The sequence below is a fragment of the Sphaeramia orbicularis genome, chromosome 1, assembly GCF_902148855.1.
Source record: "Sphaeramia orbicularis chromosome 1, fSphaOr1.1, whole genome shotgun sequence".
Classification (NCBI taxonomy): domain Eukaryota; kingdom Metazoa; phylum Chordata; class Actinopteri; order Kurtiformes; family Apogonidae; genus Sphaeramia; species Sphaeramia orbicularis.
Window position 1 is genome coordinate 14,716,789 of NC_043957.1, and position 14,919 is coordinate 14,731,707.

A 14,919-nucleotide genomic window follows, 5' to 3' on the forward strand; every position below is an offset into this window, starting at 1 on the left:
TTGTAGCGTAGAAGAAGAGCCGCAGCTTTGCTGAAAGCAACTCTGTTAGCGGCTGTAGGTAACGTGATGTCCACAACCTCCAAAGTGGTTCTGGGAGTTTCTGTGGTTCTGACTCTGAGCACCGTGGGAGCCGTGCACCTCAAACAGTCCTGGGACAGAGAGGTGAGCCAAGACGAGCTGAGCCGAGCCGAGCCGGACAGAGCTAACGTTGCGGCTAACAGAGCTAACAGTGAGGTCACAGAGTCAACGAACGGACTCTTTCACTTAAAATTAAAAGATTAATCCCTTCACAACAAGAAACTGCAGATTTTTTCAGCAGCTAGGGAAGTTCTACTTTTGAGAGAAATTTAAACTGTTTTCATTGTTTTCTAACATCCGAATTTAGATAATGAGCCATATCTAAACATAAAAAGTCCATTCTGAGTTAATAGTTTTATATAAAATATGGGCCTTTCTATAAAATATAAGATTTGTAGGAGGCAAGTGGTCAGAGGTTCAAAATGGTTATATACCATCACATGCAGTTATACAAAGACAATGTAATGAGTAGGATCAATAACATCAATGTACAAAATACACAAATCGAAAATAATAAAGTCCTCAGTGCCAACCAGTTATAGCATAATTCCACTGAGACAAGTATCCTGATTATGGACAAAAGATGTTAAATTAACAGATACTATTAGCAAGGTTTCCTTCTATTTTAAAACACTGTCACAAAGTAAAATTACTTTTTTGGATACTGATGATTTTTCATCTTCAGCTTTTACAGTCACAATGGTCCTTTTATCATTTCTTGATTTTATTTATGTATCTAATAATTTCTTGTAGTACTCCAGAGCCCAGTCCAGAGTGGTTGATCCTAAATCCAGACACGACACTGGGTATCAGGTTGAAACACATGGAGTAACATGCAGATCTCGATCGTTTCCTCAAAATAAATAAACAGAACAAGACATGGTACTGTTGAACATTCCTATGATGTGCAGTATATGTAACAAATAAGTTAATTTAACAGAATGAATGATGATAATAATAATAATAATGGATTAGATTTCTAAAGTGCTTTTCAAGGCACCCAAAGCACTTTACATTATTAATCCATTATTCATTCGCTCTCACATTCACACTGTGATGGTGGTAAACTATGTTTGTAGCCACAGCTGCCCTGGGGCAGACTGACGGAAGCATGGCTGCCAACATTTATTTTGACTAAACTGATATAGAATGCATCCTCTGTCCAACTGCCTTCAGCTCCTGTCATCAGGTCACTTTTATAAAGTCTCTCTAACCTGGAAACATACATACAAAAACTCTTTTCTTCTCTTTGCCATAAAGAATCTAAATGAAAATTTTTTCTGCCTCTATTTATTTATTCATCAACTCAATCGTTCACAAGAGTATGATGTAGATTTTAATTCATAATTTATATTTTTATTCTTAAATCAATTTTTATGGGGGGGGGCTAATAGTAGAAGGGGCAAGGGGGTTGTGTTCTGTTCTGATGATATATGCAGTTTTTCGGCTGTGTTTGCTTTAAAAAAGTCATGAATGGGTTCCAGTTGTTCTCAAAGGTTGACATATGCTTCTTCTGGAGAGCTTATTCTTTCCATTGAAATATAGTCAGCCATGAGGTTGGTCCAGTGAGTGATATGACATGACTTCTTGGATTTCCATTTTGGAGATACTTTTTTGGCGACACCTAGAGAAATGAGTAATGGTTTGATCTGGATTTTGCCATAAAGAATCTAAATGAAAATTTTTTCTGCCTCTATTTATTTATTCATCAACTCAATCGTTCACAAGAGTATGATGTAGATTTTAATTCATAATTTATTTTTATTCTTAAATCAATTTTATGGGGGGGCTAATAGTAGAAGGTTCTCAAAGGTTGACATATGCTTCTTCTGGAGAGCATTATTCTTTCCATTGAATATAGTCGCCATTAGGTTGGTCCAGTGAGTGATATGACATGAATTCTTGGATTTCCAGTTTTGGAGGATTACTTTTTTGGCGACACCTAGAGAAATGAGTAATGGGTTTTTTGAATCTGGATGGAGGTGTACATTGGATATGTCTCCAAGAAGACAGAGTGGTGCTGATGCTGGGATTCTGGAACTCAGGATGGTGATAGTGTTTCAGTGACCTTTATCCAAAGGGTGTGTACTGGTTGGCAAAGCTAGATGGCATGAAAGTAGTTGTCTGTGCTCCCTGATGTGCAATGTAAACAGATATGAGTTGGCCAGTCCCATTTAAACATTTTGTTTTGAGTGATGTGAGTTCTGTGAATGGTTTTATATTGTATAAGCTGTAAGGTGGTGTTAGTGGTCATGGAGAAAGTGTTTTTACAGATTTTCTTCCCAGAAATCGGGGTTGGGAGAAAAGGCCAGATCATTTTCCCACTTGACTGTTGGGAGCGTTACTGTACTATTTAAGGTGGATATGAGTGAATACAGTTTGGATGTTAGTTTCTTAGGACTACTGATTTGGAAGAGTTCTTCAGTTAACTAGGATGGCTGTAGTGTGTTATGCTCAAGTGAACTTTTTCTTTAGTTCTTAGTTTAAGCAGTTGATATTGAATCAATCTTAAACAGTTTTTATTCTGTAAGTCATCTCTGTAAGCTTGCGGTCTGATTGTGAATGAGCCACACTGAAGATAATTTCTTTCATTACAGGTAATAAAACATTTGGTTTATGAGTTTGAGAGAAACTTATTGAGGTGTTGCACATATGTCACATGATCACGTGGTTTTCTGTTCATGACGCCATATTGGTAGGCAAGCTTTCCTTGGATCGTACAACGTGTTAAACGATGGACCTGCTAAACTCCTGTGTGCCGTTTATTACTTAGTTTTCACCAAGTATAAGTTAGGCAATAAAGACCGCTCGGTTCCATTGGTGGCAGCAGTGGTTCTGTTCTGCCGACCGTTGTTTATAGTTATTACCGCGGTTAGCGTAGCTTCTCAGTATAGTTAGCCTGCGTGTCCGTTGCGCTTAGCGGCGTGGAAAAAAAGAATTGTCATCATGTGCTACGGTGGTGAAGACCCCTTTAAACCTACCAGGAGGGCTTCCCCTGACCTATCACCCTATAGAGAGAGAGTGGTTGTGGATCTACCTGCTCCCTTTGCCGGCGATGGCAGCCAGAGTTTCCTCAGCAGGGTGAAGCAGCTGGAAGTGGCAGTTGGAGCTACGGCAGGCGACACCGGTGAGTTCAGTGGGGAGCTGGTGACAATACTCCCCACCCGTTTGTGCAAGTCTGCTTTTCTACTATGGGACAGCGTTCCCGATGCGGTCAAGTCAAATTATGCGGCCATGAAGGAGAAGATGGGATCGGCTTTTGGACAGAGACAGATAATGGACCGTTTTAGCGCTAACATATCAGCTTGTTCACGAGTTCCAGGGGAGAGCCTGGAGGTGTACGCGGCTGATGTGGGCCGGCTGGTAGCTGGTACTCGTGTTTTTACCTCCGAGTTGTGCGGGCATCACTGTTGTTAGTTAACATTGAAACTCATCTATGGTGGCTTTATCACAAGCAGACATACTCGCAAATGACGAAACGCGCAAACACGAGTCCAAAGAAAAACACGATATAAAGCAACAGTTCTGACTTTCTGGATCCAGATAGCGTGCCTACCAATATGGCGGTGTAAACAACATTCACATGACCAGTGACGTCAGCTGCAAGTCCTCAATATATGAATGTACACATTTGGTATAACAAGCTTAATATTGATCGAAGTCTGTCCTTAAGTAGTAACAGTAGGATTATGTTTGAAATACATGCAGCTGTGTCACTTTCCATAGGACTGAAGAAAATTAACTCATTACATACATGTAGGTTAAATAAATGCCTTAAAGACCATCTGGTTCTAAAAAAAAAATCACATCTCTCAACAGACTGTTACCCTTACAACACTCCCACTTAGGTGTGTAGTCTATGTATTAATGCACATTCACAGTCTGATGACAAACCTTCACTTGTACGATGATTGGTGACATGATGCACAAATGCTGACAAATGCTCTTGGTGCTGGTGTTGCTGTGCACGATCTATATCATGTTTGTTTAATGATTTGTGCAGCGTCTCCACGAGGGTGTGGTCAGGGATCTGGAGCGAGTCCAGAGAAAGAAGGAGAATCTGAGGCTTCTGGAGGAACAGAGGACTCTAACCCGACAACTGGAGGCGGAGAGGCGGAGCAAAGAGTCTGAGCTCCACCCACAGGACCACACCCACCACTAACGCAGGTAAATGCACATTCAAAGTGTAACAGAGTTTATCAGAGGGAGGTGACAAGGATGTGAATATCCAGGAGATCCATAACCAACATCCGTGAGCTCCTTTACCAATGGTAGTGTGCGTCATATATATTATGTCGTTCCTCCTTCACCTCATAATCAACCGGTTGTTTCTTACGGGGAACTGAAGCCTCTTCAAACCAAACGTCCAGATGCTTTGGAACTGAAAAAAAATACAGTAAGTACTGGATCAATAAGCAGTATTGATAGAGTAGTAGTATCATCTAAATAATACCGATATCCATCCCTGCTAAGGTTCTAGTTCAGTCTTCTAATCAGTGAACATGGAAGATTAATAAGAAAAAAATATCTGTGATTTGTGACACATTGTGGGGATAGACACCATCAAGTCCTGTGTTAGTGTTGACCTTTCTAACTGTGCAGGTGTGTCAGTCACGGATTGGACATGGACAGCGGCAGCGAGCAGCTGGGCGGAGCTGATGACGAGGCGGCGTGCACGTCGGCCTCGGAGGGTCTGGAGGAGGGTGAGGTGGAGGGCGAGACGCTGCTCATTGTGGAGTCAGAGGACCACGGCTCGGTAGACCTGTCACTGACAGAAGCGGGGACTCGCTAACCAGCGATGTGGGTGAGGAAGGTGACGGCGCCTGGGCCTGCGAGGACATGGCGTTCTACTGTGACCGCTGCCACAAGTGGATCCCGCTGGTAAGACACAGACCCAGTCCATGAGTAGTAATGCAGATACCATCCATCCATTATCTGTACTGTTTAGTCCTTTAGTCTCACAAGGGTAGCTGTGGCTAATCCTGACTTTAAATGCAGATATTGTTTCCCTCCATTTTAAACTGTCCACATGATTTTCTTTTACAAAAAATTTTAGTTATCACAGCATCTTCCTGGCAATTTGTGTTCTAATTGGAGTCAAAATGTGTGGTCAGGTTGAGACAGGGTTGATTCACTTTCTTTGAAGCAGTTAAGTTTGCATTAGATTTCATGATCAGATGTACAACCTGCAGAGTTTTTGGTTTTTCAGAAGAAGCCGTGTGAGCTGAGGTGTCTCCAGAATGCATCAGCTGCTGCTCTGTCATTGGCTGAATGGGATGTTTCTGTGTTTTCAGCCTCAGCTTCGTGGCGAGCAGCCCAGTTACCTCAAAGGAGACAACTTCTTTCAAGTTCATCTGCTCTGACTGCTCAGAGGATGGAAAGGAGAGCTTTGAGAGGATGAGGCTCACCTGGCAACAGGTATGGATGAACTGTGGTGAATAAAAACTAGCATTGATGGAGTTCTGCTTCAACCATTTTTAACCAATATAATAATTAAAAAAAAAAAAACACGTGACAGAGCCAGAGCAGATCCCGTGTTCAGTGTCTGGGTTGACGAGTGTGGACTGTTTCAGGTGGTGATGTTGGCGATGTACAACCTCTCTCTGGAGGGGACGGGTCGACAGGGGATACTTCAGGTGGAAGGAGGGAATCTGCGCCTTTATCGGCCGCCACTGGAACTTCCTGCTAGGAACAAGGTCATAATAATACTGATAATACCTAATAATACTACTTTACCATTAGTGCTTCTACTACTAATAATAATAATGATGATAATGATAATAGCATTATCTGTATTTGAAACAAAAACATGAATAAAATGTCTTTGCTTTGAGGACATTTCACTTAGTAATAATATATACTACTAATTATAATGATAATTTATTAACCCTTTTCCAAGTCCAAAGTGTTTTACAAAGGAAACTGAATAAAACAAAGTAATCCAATGCAGATGGTTATAGATTTAAAACCATATAAGATAATAATGACAGTTGACCTCAGTTTTCTGATGTCATCGTTGGGGTCATTGCTCTGCATTCGTTGTAGATTTGTCTGACAGTAAAACATGTCGCATTGCTACGTCATCCAAACCATCCCAGACGCCTCTGAAGTGGTCGTCACAGTTGGGCATTAATTCAGGAAGGAGTTGAATCCAATCCAGTTTTGTCCTGTAGCCCCACCCCTTTATTTCTGACTGTAGACGTGTCTTTTAGAGGCGTTTCCACTTTCTTGTCCTCAGGAAGAAGACGTCGACATGGTGGAGCACTGTCGCTGGATGTCTGTCTGTGGGGAGTCCCACCTTCTTCCGGTCTGGAGCGCAGGAGTTCGGCGAGCCTGGCTGGTGGAAGCTGGTTCAGAATCGACCTCCAACCCTGCGTCCAGAGGCTGACAAGTCCACCACCAAGGCCAAAGGTAACAGCCACCACATTGTCCTTGAATAGATGATTCACTTCTACGAATTTATTAGGACTCGATATTTATCTGAACAGACACTAGACGGCTCCTCGTCTATAGTATTAGTTTTATGACTGTTAACTGTCAACTAAATTATGTGATGATGAGGATGTCAATGACTGCCCCCAGCGTCCAAACCCACCGTGGACCCGATCATCACCGTAGAGGGTCTGAGGAACGCGGCGCCCGGAACCCGGTGGAAAACGCCATGCAGCTGAAGGAGAAGCGTTCGCGCACTCAGGAGGCCAAAGACATCCGTCGGGCTCAGAAGGAGGCGGTGAGCGGTTACACTGACCGCAGTGCCTCCTCCACGCCTGTCAAACTGACTGGAAGCCGCGGCGTTGGAACCACTCGCCGTCCTGACCTGGTTCTGGAGAAAGGGGAAGTTATAGACTTCTCCTCCCTCAGCTCCTCAGATCGAACGCCACTCACTAGCCCCTCACCATCGCCCGTCACCTGACTTCTCTGCCCCGGGGACACCAGCCTCACACTCGGCCACACCCAGTCTTCTGTCAGAGGCTGATCTGATCCCTGACGCCATGCCCCCACAGGCCCTGTTCACGGTTACAGAAACAAGAATGGTTTAAAAATTAAAACACACTTTACTAACTAGCACTTTACACTTTATGAGTCATCCAGTGTCAGTATCCCCCTAACTTCAATTCACCCACTCACAAAGTTCTTTTTTGCACTCTATAAAAACTCTGACTAATTTGCATCACAGTAATATATACATAAACATATTTTTAATAGACTGTATCCCTGTACACATCCACTCACTGTATAAAACTCTAATTTGCCCTCTGTACATATTACATATCCACTGTAAATCTCATCCCATTGTGGTCCTTGTCTCTAGTCAAATGTCTGTCTATTTTAGATCTATGTTTATGTTGTTTTTGGGTTCATGTTGAAACATGTGCAAAGAAAAAACGAACCCAAATTCCTTGTATGTGTTCACATGTTTGGCCATTAAAGCTGATTCTGATTCTAAAAGTAACGGATAAAAGCCAAATTAACAGCACTTGAACTAATGCCAAAACTTATCAAAACTAAAGGAAAACCAAATGTTTTAAGTGTGTGTGTTATTTGATCCCAAAGTGAGAATATTTTAGAGCCTTATTTTTTATAAAAAAGTTTGTAATTTGTAGGAATATTCCATGGCCTATTTTTCAGAAAATGAAACCTAGTTGAAACGTGTGTTAAAGGTTCAGTCTTTCTGGCATCAATGAGGTCTGTGTTGGAGGTAATTCCATGTCAACAAATAGACGACTCGGTCAGTTTTTACACAAAAATCTTTGTAGTCTTCTCAGTTGAGACTGTAAAACCCTTGATACCATGATCTTAAAAACACAGTTGACTGATGTCAACAACCAACCAAACTCCAACGCAAACCTCCTGAAAGCAGAATAGCCTCCTTCACTCCAGGTCTGAGCGATGAGGTTATGATACGTGTGACATAATGTTAAGGATCTTATTCATAACAATAAAACAGTATCTGATTGAGTTAATAGTCAATTTCTCACACCAAATACGTACAGACTGTCTAAATAGTGTAACCAAGGTCATTGGACATTTTACATTTTGACGTTGATTGATTCATTTTCACATATTCATAAACCTCTGTTTTATTAGTTCTGTTGTTCATGTGGGACAGATGTGTTGCAGAGGTGAACATCTGCTGTTCTGTCAGTGTTGAAGTTAAAGATAATCTGTAGATCACAGCCTAAAGACACGACCAACTAAGAAACCAGGTGTGTGTGTGTGTGTGTGTCTGTGTGTCTGTCCATCCATATTTTCCACTGATTCTTCAAACTGCACCTGGTGATTTTTGTGAAGTGCATCAGTTGATGTGTTCCCAGTATCTTCATAGTATCACTGATGTTTTCAACACAGGACAAAAATAAACCAGTTGCACAAAGTCTCAACTGACTTTGAGGAAAGTATGAATAAACCAAGAAACAAGTGAAGAGCTGATCAAAACCTCTTTAACTGATAGTTAAATACACACCGATGGTAGGAAATGTCAATATGAATATGATGAATATGTCCTTTTCCTGATTTTTAAATGACATTGTTTTGGATAAATCGATGAACTGCAGTCCTGATTCAAATTCAACTGTCTTTATGTTTAATATCTAGATGACGAGGAGATGGACACGGAGGGCATGATCGACCCAGGAATGGAGTACATACCTCCCCCGAATGCCAACCTCATTGCCCGTAAGAAGCTCCGCCCAGTGCCCCCGCACATTAAACGTGAAGCTGAGAGCGAGGATGAGGAAGGCTGCGAGCGTGAGGATGACTTTGAGAAGCCGGTGGGTCAAGGTGAAGGTCCACCTCTGTTGGCTGGAGGCAGTTCAAGTCCTGAGCGGAGGAAGATGGTTCACTGTGACAAATCAGAAGGAGGCAGAGTCCCACAGACACCTCGCTTCACTGCCCTCAGCTTGTACGAGGAGAAGATGCTCCTGCGGCGGGCTGGATGCCTGTCCTCTGGCACTTGCTGTCACCCCACAAGCCAAACGCCTCCACAGGAAGCTACTGGTCCGCCAGGCCAAGAGACAGAGAGGGCTCCCCCTGCTGGACATCGACCGAGCCGTCAGTGCCGCCCTCAGCTTGGTGGGAGGGATCTACTGTGCCCAGGAGGTGGGGCTACTGATGGGATGCGGAATCACAGGGAAATACCGTACCAACAGCCAGGAGCTGCGTGTCCTCGACCGATTCCAGGTAAAGGTTCAGACTGTTTTGGGACACCTAGTGGTGAAGATGCAAGAACACGCAAACAAAATAGTGGTTTTTAGTTCAGGAGGTAAAACCTGGTCCACATGGAGACCAGAATCAGTACTAGTACTAGTGTATTGGAGTAAAACTGATAGATGTGTTTAGAGTGGTTTATGGCATTTTTGCAAGATTCACTTGGTTTGTGTTTTGATCATTTAGAAAATGGAGCAAAAAAGAGAAGCTATGAGAAATGGCCGACGACAACGTCCATTCGACCCATATTCGTCTCTACAAGGTCATTGTCATAATCTGTCTGTCCATCTGAATACACTCTGGATGGTCATATTTTCGGAATACTATCAGAAGAAATTCAGTATGACTATGAGTTGATGACTGGAAACTCCTGAGTCTGATCTGAATAAATTTCCTGAAGTTTGATGGTGGAAACACAAACTGCACATATTAACAGGAATTCTTTACCAAGTAAATGAAATAAAAGCTCCTGGAAGTGTTGGTGGAGAAGGCGCTCCAGATTCAGATTGAGGATTACCAAATCTGGGTCTTAAACTGTTTGACTTCATCATTAATGTTTCACTTGTGTCGTTGGTCTTAAATATATTTACCTGAAGTCCGTTCTTACTAATAAATTTTTCCACTTATTAGCGTTTGTCCAAATACATTGAAATGACACCAGAACAAAAAATCGATGTGTTAAATTCTTTATCATCGAAAGTCTTCATTTACTTAGATGTGGTTGAATCCTGCTCTGTAAAAGAACGAGCAGTTTACCTCAGTTTGACACCAGTGTCATAAAGATTTATTGGATTCAACTGAACAGAAAGACACAGTGGAAGATTTCAACTGGTTCACTGTGATTGATTTAGGTCTGATGTGTTTGTGTCCAGACCAACGTGTCCAACAGAGGTGTCCACAGCAGTCGGTGTCCTTCTGGCACCGCCTCATGGGAGCAGAGGGAGGTTTGGACCAAGTATCAGAGCCCATATACGGCCCGGATTCTGAAGCCTACATTAGGTACTGAATGTTCCTCAACCCTACAGCAGGTCCAGAACGCCCTTCATATTAAAGTCCTACATCAGGGACGTTTCTGTTTCATCTCATGGTGACCTTCTGGGGTTCTGGACTCATGTTCTGGACTCTTGTCCTGGACCGGTCCGGAACTTTGTCATTGTATCGTTTCAGGAGGGATTACGAAAGTCGACCAGTGAAACTGAGGCTGCTGGCGGAGATCAGATCGTACTGCCCACAGGAAGGACCCAAACTGGGTCTGTGAAGCCGACGCCCCCATCGACTACTGCTAAGTCCGGCCCAATCACATCCCATCGGTCAATGCAATGTGTCATGACAGCTTCTGGCCAGGTAATGGACCCCTCCCCCTTTAACTGTGCAGTTCCTATAGTAAACGTGAAGAGGTGATTCTCTTTAATGATTTAAGTCACTGCTAATTTGAGTTAATTTGTTAATAACAAGTGAATGAATAAAACAAAATGTAATCAAATATGAATCCATTTGTATAATGAACATGTTAATAAATGAACCTTGTCTCTACAGAGGAACACACATCAACGGACAATGCTCTTTTATTGATAGGTAACAGCGAAACACAGAGGGTTCAATCTACGCCAAATTAAAAGTGGTGTCATGTAACCTCAGATGCAGTATTTCATACTGTTCTGATGAATTAATCTGTAGTGATGCTGGTGCCACGTAAAGGAGCATCTGCAGCCATAACTGTGTTTCTCATTTTATCATATATGTCATGTTTAGAATTATGTTTTAACTCTTAATAGTTTTACTCTGAGTCACAGCCTTTTGATCACATTAACAGTTGAAATCTGACTCCTCAACTTCGGGTCAGCTGGAAATGGTATTCACTCAGTGGACACGCCCATTTCATCTCTGACCTGGGTTGATATGTGTGATGTCTGTCCCTGTCCAGGTGTTGGACCTGTCCGGTGTCTTCAGTATCCTGACTTCAGCGTGGTCGTTCTCTATAAGAAGGTGGTGATCGGCTTCGGCTTCATGGTCCCGGACGTCAAATATAATGAGGCCTACATCTCCTTCCTGTTGGTTCATCCAGAGTGGAGGAGAGCAGGCATCGGAACCTTCATGATCTACCACCTAATCCAGGTCTGAAATGGTCCAGGTCTCAACGTCAAACCCATATCCACTGATGACCCACTGTTAATCTACAAAGGGTTAATCCACATTCTGAGAATGTGACCATTCATTGAGTCGATCAGATCGTAATAAGATTATAATGAATCTCTTTTTCTCTTTAAGGCTGAAGTTTGTTTTAACGGATCTTAAATGTTCAGGTTAAACTCTGTTTCAGACACTAGTAGTCCAGTTTTAACAACTGATAAATTTACTGCTGTAAATAGAATGTTTAATAAATTTTTTCCTAGTTTAACCTGTTCTGTCCACTTTAAGGAGTGATATTTGCTTTTTTAAATGGAATTATGCATTTTAAAACATTTCCCTGTGGTCTACATAAACTGTAAATGCTATACTTGGGTCTGAATTCTTCATTAATTCAACTCCACAGGTCCATCTTCAACCCTATTTCTGAGTAATGACATTAGAAAGGTCGTTTTGAGTGGTGGCCCTTTAAATGCAAATGAGCCACTTCACGCCCCACCCCCTCCAGGTTGTTAACTGTGCTGCTCTGTCCCATTCAGCCACTTATGTTCAATAATAAACCAACAACTGAACATTTAGGTAATCGGCTTGCAGTTTGGACATATTTTCAGTATGGACTACAACCGCTGCTGACAAACCATTATGTCATACTCGGAGAAATGTTCGTCAGAAGTCTGGACTTTATATGTGCAAATGTCGTGATGTAACTAGTTTTAAAATGTAACAAATTAAGAAGGAATTAAAACTGGTTGTAGAAATCCACTCGATTTTTACGACGATAGCTTTGCAGCACCTGGAGGGTTCAAATTCAAGTTTTTTTTGTTAAGTTAGGGCAGGGATTAAAGTTCTCCGTCACCACGAACGGATTTCCGTCAAATGGAAAAATTGATGGGGGAAAAAAGTCATACTGAAGTAACTTCCCCACGTGTTTCTCGGAGTCCAGTCGTGCACCGCGATCCTGTCCTGGGTCTGCTGTCCTGAATCTGCAGGTGTGTTAACACAGGCACGCCACGCACAGGGGTCTGATAGGTTTAACATTGATGATAATAAGATGACTTCCTTTATTTTTATGTCGGGAGGAGAGATTGATGACTATTTATCTTTGGAAGGAAACGCTGCTCATTCTGTGCCTCAGAAACACATGGCCAAGTTCAGCTTTACCGAAGTTCAGCCTCCAGGACGCTAACTTAGGGCTAACAAGTAGCTTTCAGTATGAAAGAACCACAGCGAAAAGGGAAGAAGACAGAACTGATCTACATGTACCTTCATGTTTGGGTTCATAGCTTATCTCCTCTTGCCGGTATATGACTAGTGTGTGTGTTGTGTGTGTGTGTGTGTGTGTGTGTGCCCTTGCCGTGCGTGCGGCTGTGCGCGCCGCGGCCTTACGCGGTTACGCGCCCGACTGCATAGGTGCTTTATTTTGACCCGTTTAGCATCTTATTTCTATCTGTGTGGTACACTACGAAGATAAAACTGAATGAATGAGTAACACCCTTGGTATTTGCAAAGCCACTGCATTTTAAATACCCTCAGAGAGTATATGTAACGGAATATAATTTCTGTTTCAGTTGACGTAATTTCTTCCAATCAAAAGAGAACATGATATTGGCGGGAGGGGGTTGTGGACGCAGGTTTGACCACGTACAGATTATTTTGGCTAGCATATACATCATGGACACGTTTGTAGAGGAAGGTGCTGAAGTGGTAACTATTGAGAGATGCGTGAAAAATAGATGGAGGTGGGCATGGCTTGATGAGAAAGGAGACGATGGAACTCCAATTAGATCATGGTGCAAAAAAATGAAGCAGCCTGGTGCGTGCATGTGCGTAGTTTGCCACAAGAAAATTCTGTTGGTTCCAATGGTAAAAAAATCCTGATCAGCCATCAATCTGAGAGCTGAAGATTAGTTGGTTAGGGATACATTTACACAGACATTTTCCCCAAAATTCATGTGCTGTTGGAGTTATGTTTTAGGACTTCCTAAATTGTCAAACAAAAAGTTTTTCACTCATTTTTTGCAGAAAGGTTTTCTTCTAGTTATTTTCACTTGCTTCAAAGGTTTTCATACCCTTTAAAATTAACCAGAGAGCACCAAAATTGACCTGAAGCTTTAAAATTTTCTGGGGGAGGACCCCCAGACCCCCCACCATACCACTGTGACATTTTTTCTATCCATATTACTAATCTTCTACAACCTGTACACTCTCCCCATTCAGTGTGTTTTACAGTATTGCCAAATTTGAATATAAACTTGTACGATACAGTCGTATTGTATTGCATCATTTTTTAAAAGTGGCCAAGATTTTGACCAGAATAAAATTTTCAGTCAGATGAAAAATTTTTGCTTTAATCCCTGAGTTAGGGTCCAAATACACAAATAAATGTACCGAAGACTAATTAAAGTGCATTAGCAAATATGACCCCTGTAACTAGTGTACTTTCCCTCTTATTTACAAGTCCAAGGCTTATACTTTGAAGAACCACAAGGACAAAATCAATCAATGACACCTCATTTAACAGTATAATCTCTTCCTTCTTTATTTTGTGGATAAAATACAACCTGAACTACATACATTAGTCCCATTAGCTTCCATCTCTCTGCAGGTGATTCTTTCACTAATATGTTTAGTTGTTCATGAATACTGTAAAATAAACTTGGACTCAACTGTAGAGAATCTAATCTTTCAAACAGGGTATAACATGAATATGTTGTTTTTTTTTCAGACGTGTATGGGCAAAGATGTGACGCTCCATGTGTCGGCAAGTAACCCCGCCATGCTGCTCTATCAGAAGTTTGGCTTCAAAGCTGAGGAGTACATCCTGGACTTCTACGATAAATACTATCCTGTGGATAGCACAGAGTGCAGACATGCCTTCTTCCTCCGACTGCGACGCTAAACTGCTGTTGCCTCGTGGCCTCCGCTGCAGGACCATCCCGGATCCAGACATAACCGCTCAACGGCAGGTCAGGACTGTCAGCGGTACCAGCTCGACCCATCTGATGGTGTTCGGTGCCCGGTCCTGGAGGTGATAGAATTGTGATATTTTCAGCACTGGTTCCTAGTCAGTTCTCTTTTCAAGTCATCTTTGTTGAATCCATTTTAAAAGAATGTGAGATTAAACGTGTTAACCTCTATAGTTTTAAGTTTGTGGCTTTTTTTCCAATCCACTTCAGCAACACCTGTTTAGATAAGATGTTTCTGTGAATGTCATCAGTAAAAACCGTCTGTCAACCCAGGGCTTTGACTGGCCGGTGTCTGTGCTGTTTCCATCTCAGGTTCAGTGTATCTTAGTGCCATCTCTTGGTGGAGTTGTGGACTCAGTCCTTCCTCAGTGCTGAGGTTTGATCTGATTTAGTGACATTACTGGAGGATTTTAAAATAAGGCTGGTGTGGTTTATGTTCACCTTGTACTGTGTTGTTTTGCTTAATTGCTGCAGGTTCGTTATGTCTGAACTCAACTGTGATTATGACACCACAAAAATCGTTACATTCAGCACCACGGCG

General features: G+C 42.1%; 1 protein-coding gene and 1 pseudogene across 2 annotated transcripts; both read left to right on the top strand.

The window, feature by feature from the left end:
- Positions 1-4,802, top strand: pet117 (PET117 cytochrome c oxidase chaperone). Of its 2 annotated transcripts, none has more exons than XM_030154844.1 (3): positions 1-162; positions 4,082-4,245; positions 4,696-4,802. In XM_030154844.1, exons 1-2 carry the CDS (start codon positions 67-69, stop codon positions 4,238-4,240), a joined length of 255 nt encoding a protein of 84 aa, XP_030010704.1. In that variant the 5' UTR covers positions 1-66; the 3' UTR covers positions 4,241-4,245; positions 4,696-4,802. The 2 variants fall into 2 exon arrangements, with proteins under 2 accessions (XP_030010704.1, XP_030010781.1); XM_030154921.1 differs by lacking the exon at positions 4,696-4,802 and adding an exon at positions 4,417-4,439.
- LOC115433800 (cysteine-rich protein 2-binding protein-like) lies at positions 4,686-14,549 on the top strand (annotated as a pseudogene).
- The last annotated feature ends 370 nt before the right edge of the window (positions 14,550-14,919 follow it).

Bases quoted from the DNA above. Each gene is read 5' to 3' on its own strand.
- pet117 (XM_030154844.1), top strand. From the start codon at position 67: ATGTCCACAACCTCCAAAGTGGTTCTGGGAGTTTCTGTGGTTCTGACT. The intron at 163-4,081 runs GTGAGCCAAGAC...TGATTTGTGCAG, and splicing joins AACAGTCCTGGGACAGAGAG to CGTCTCCACGAGGGTGTGGT.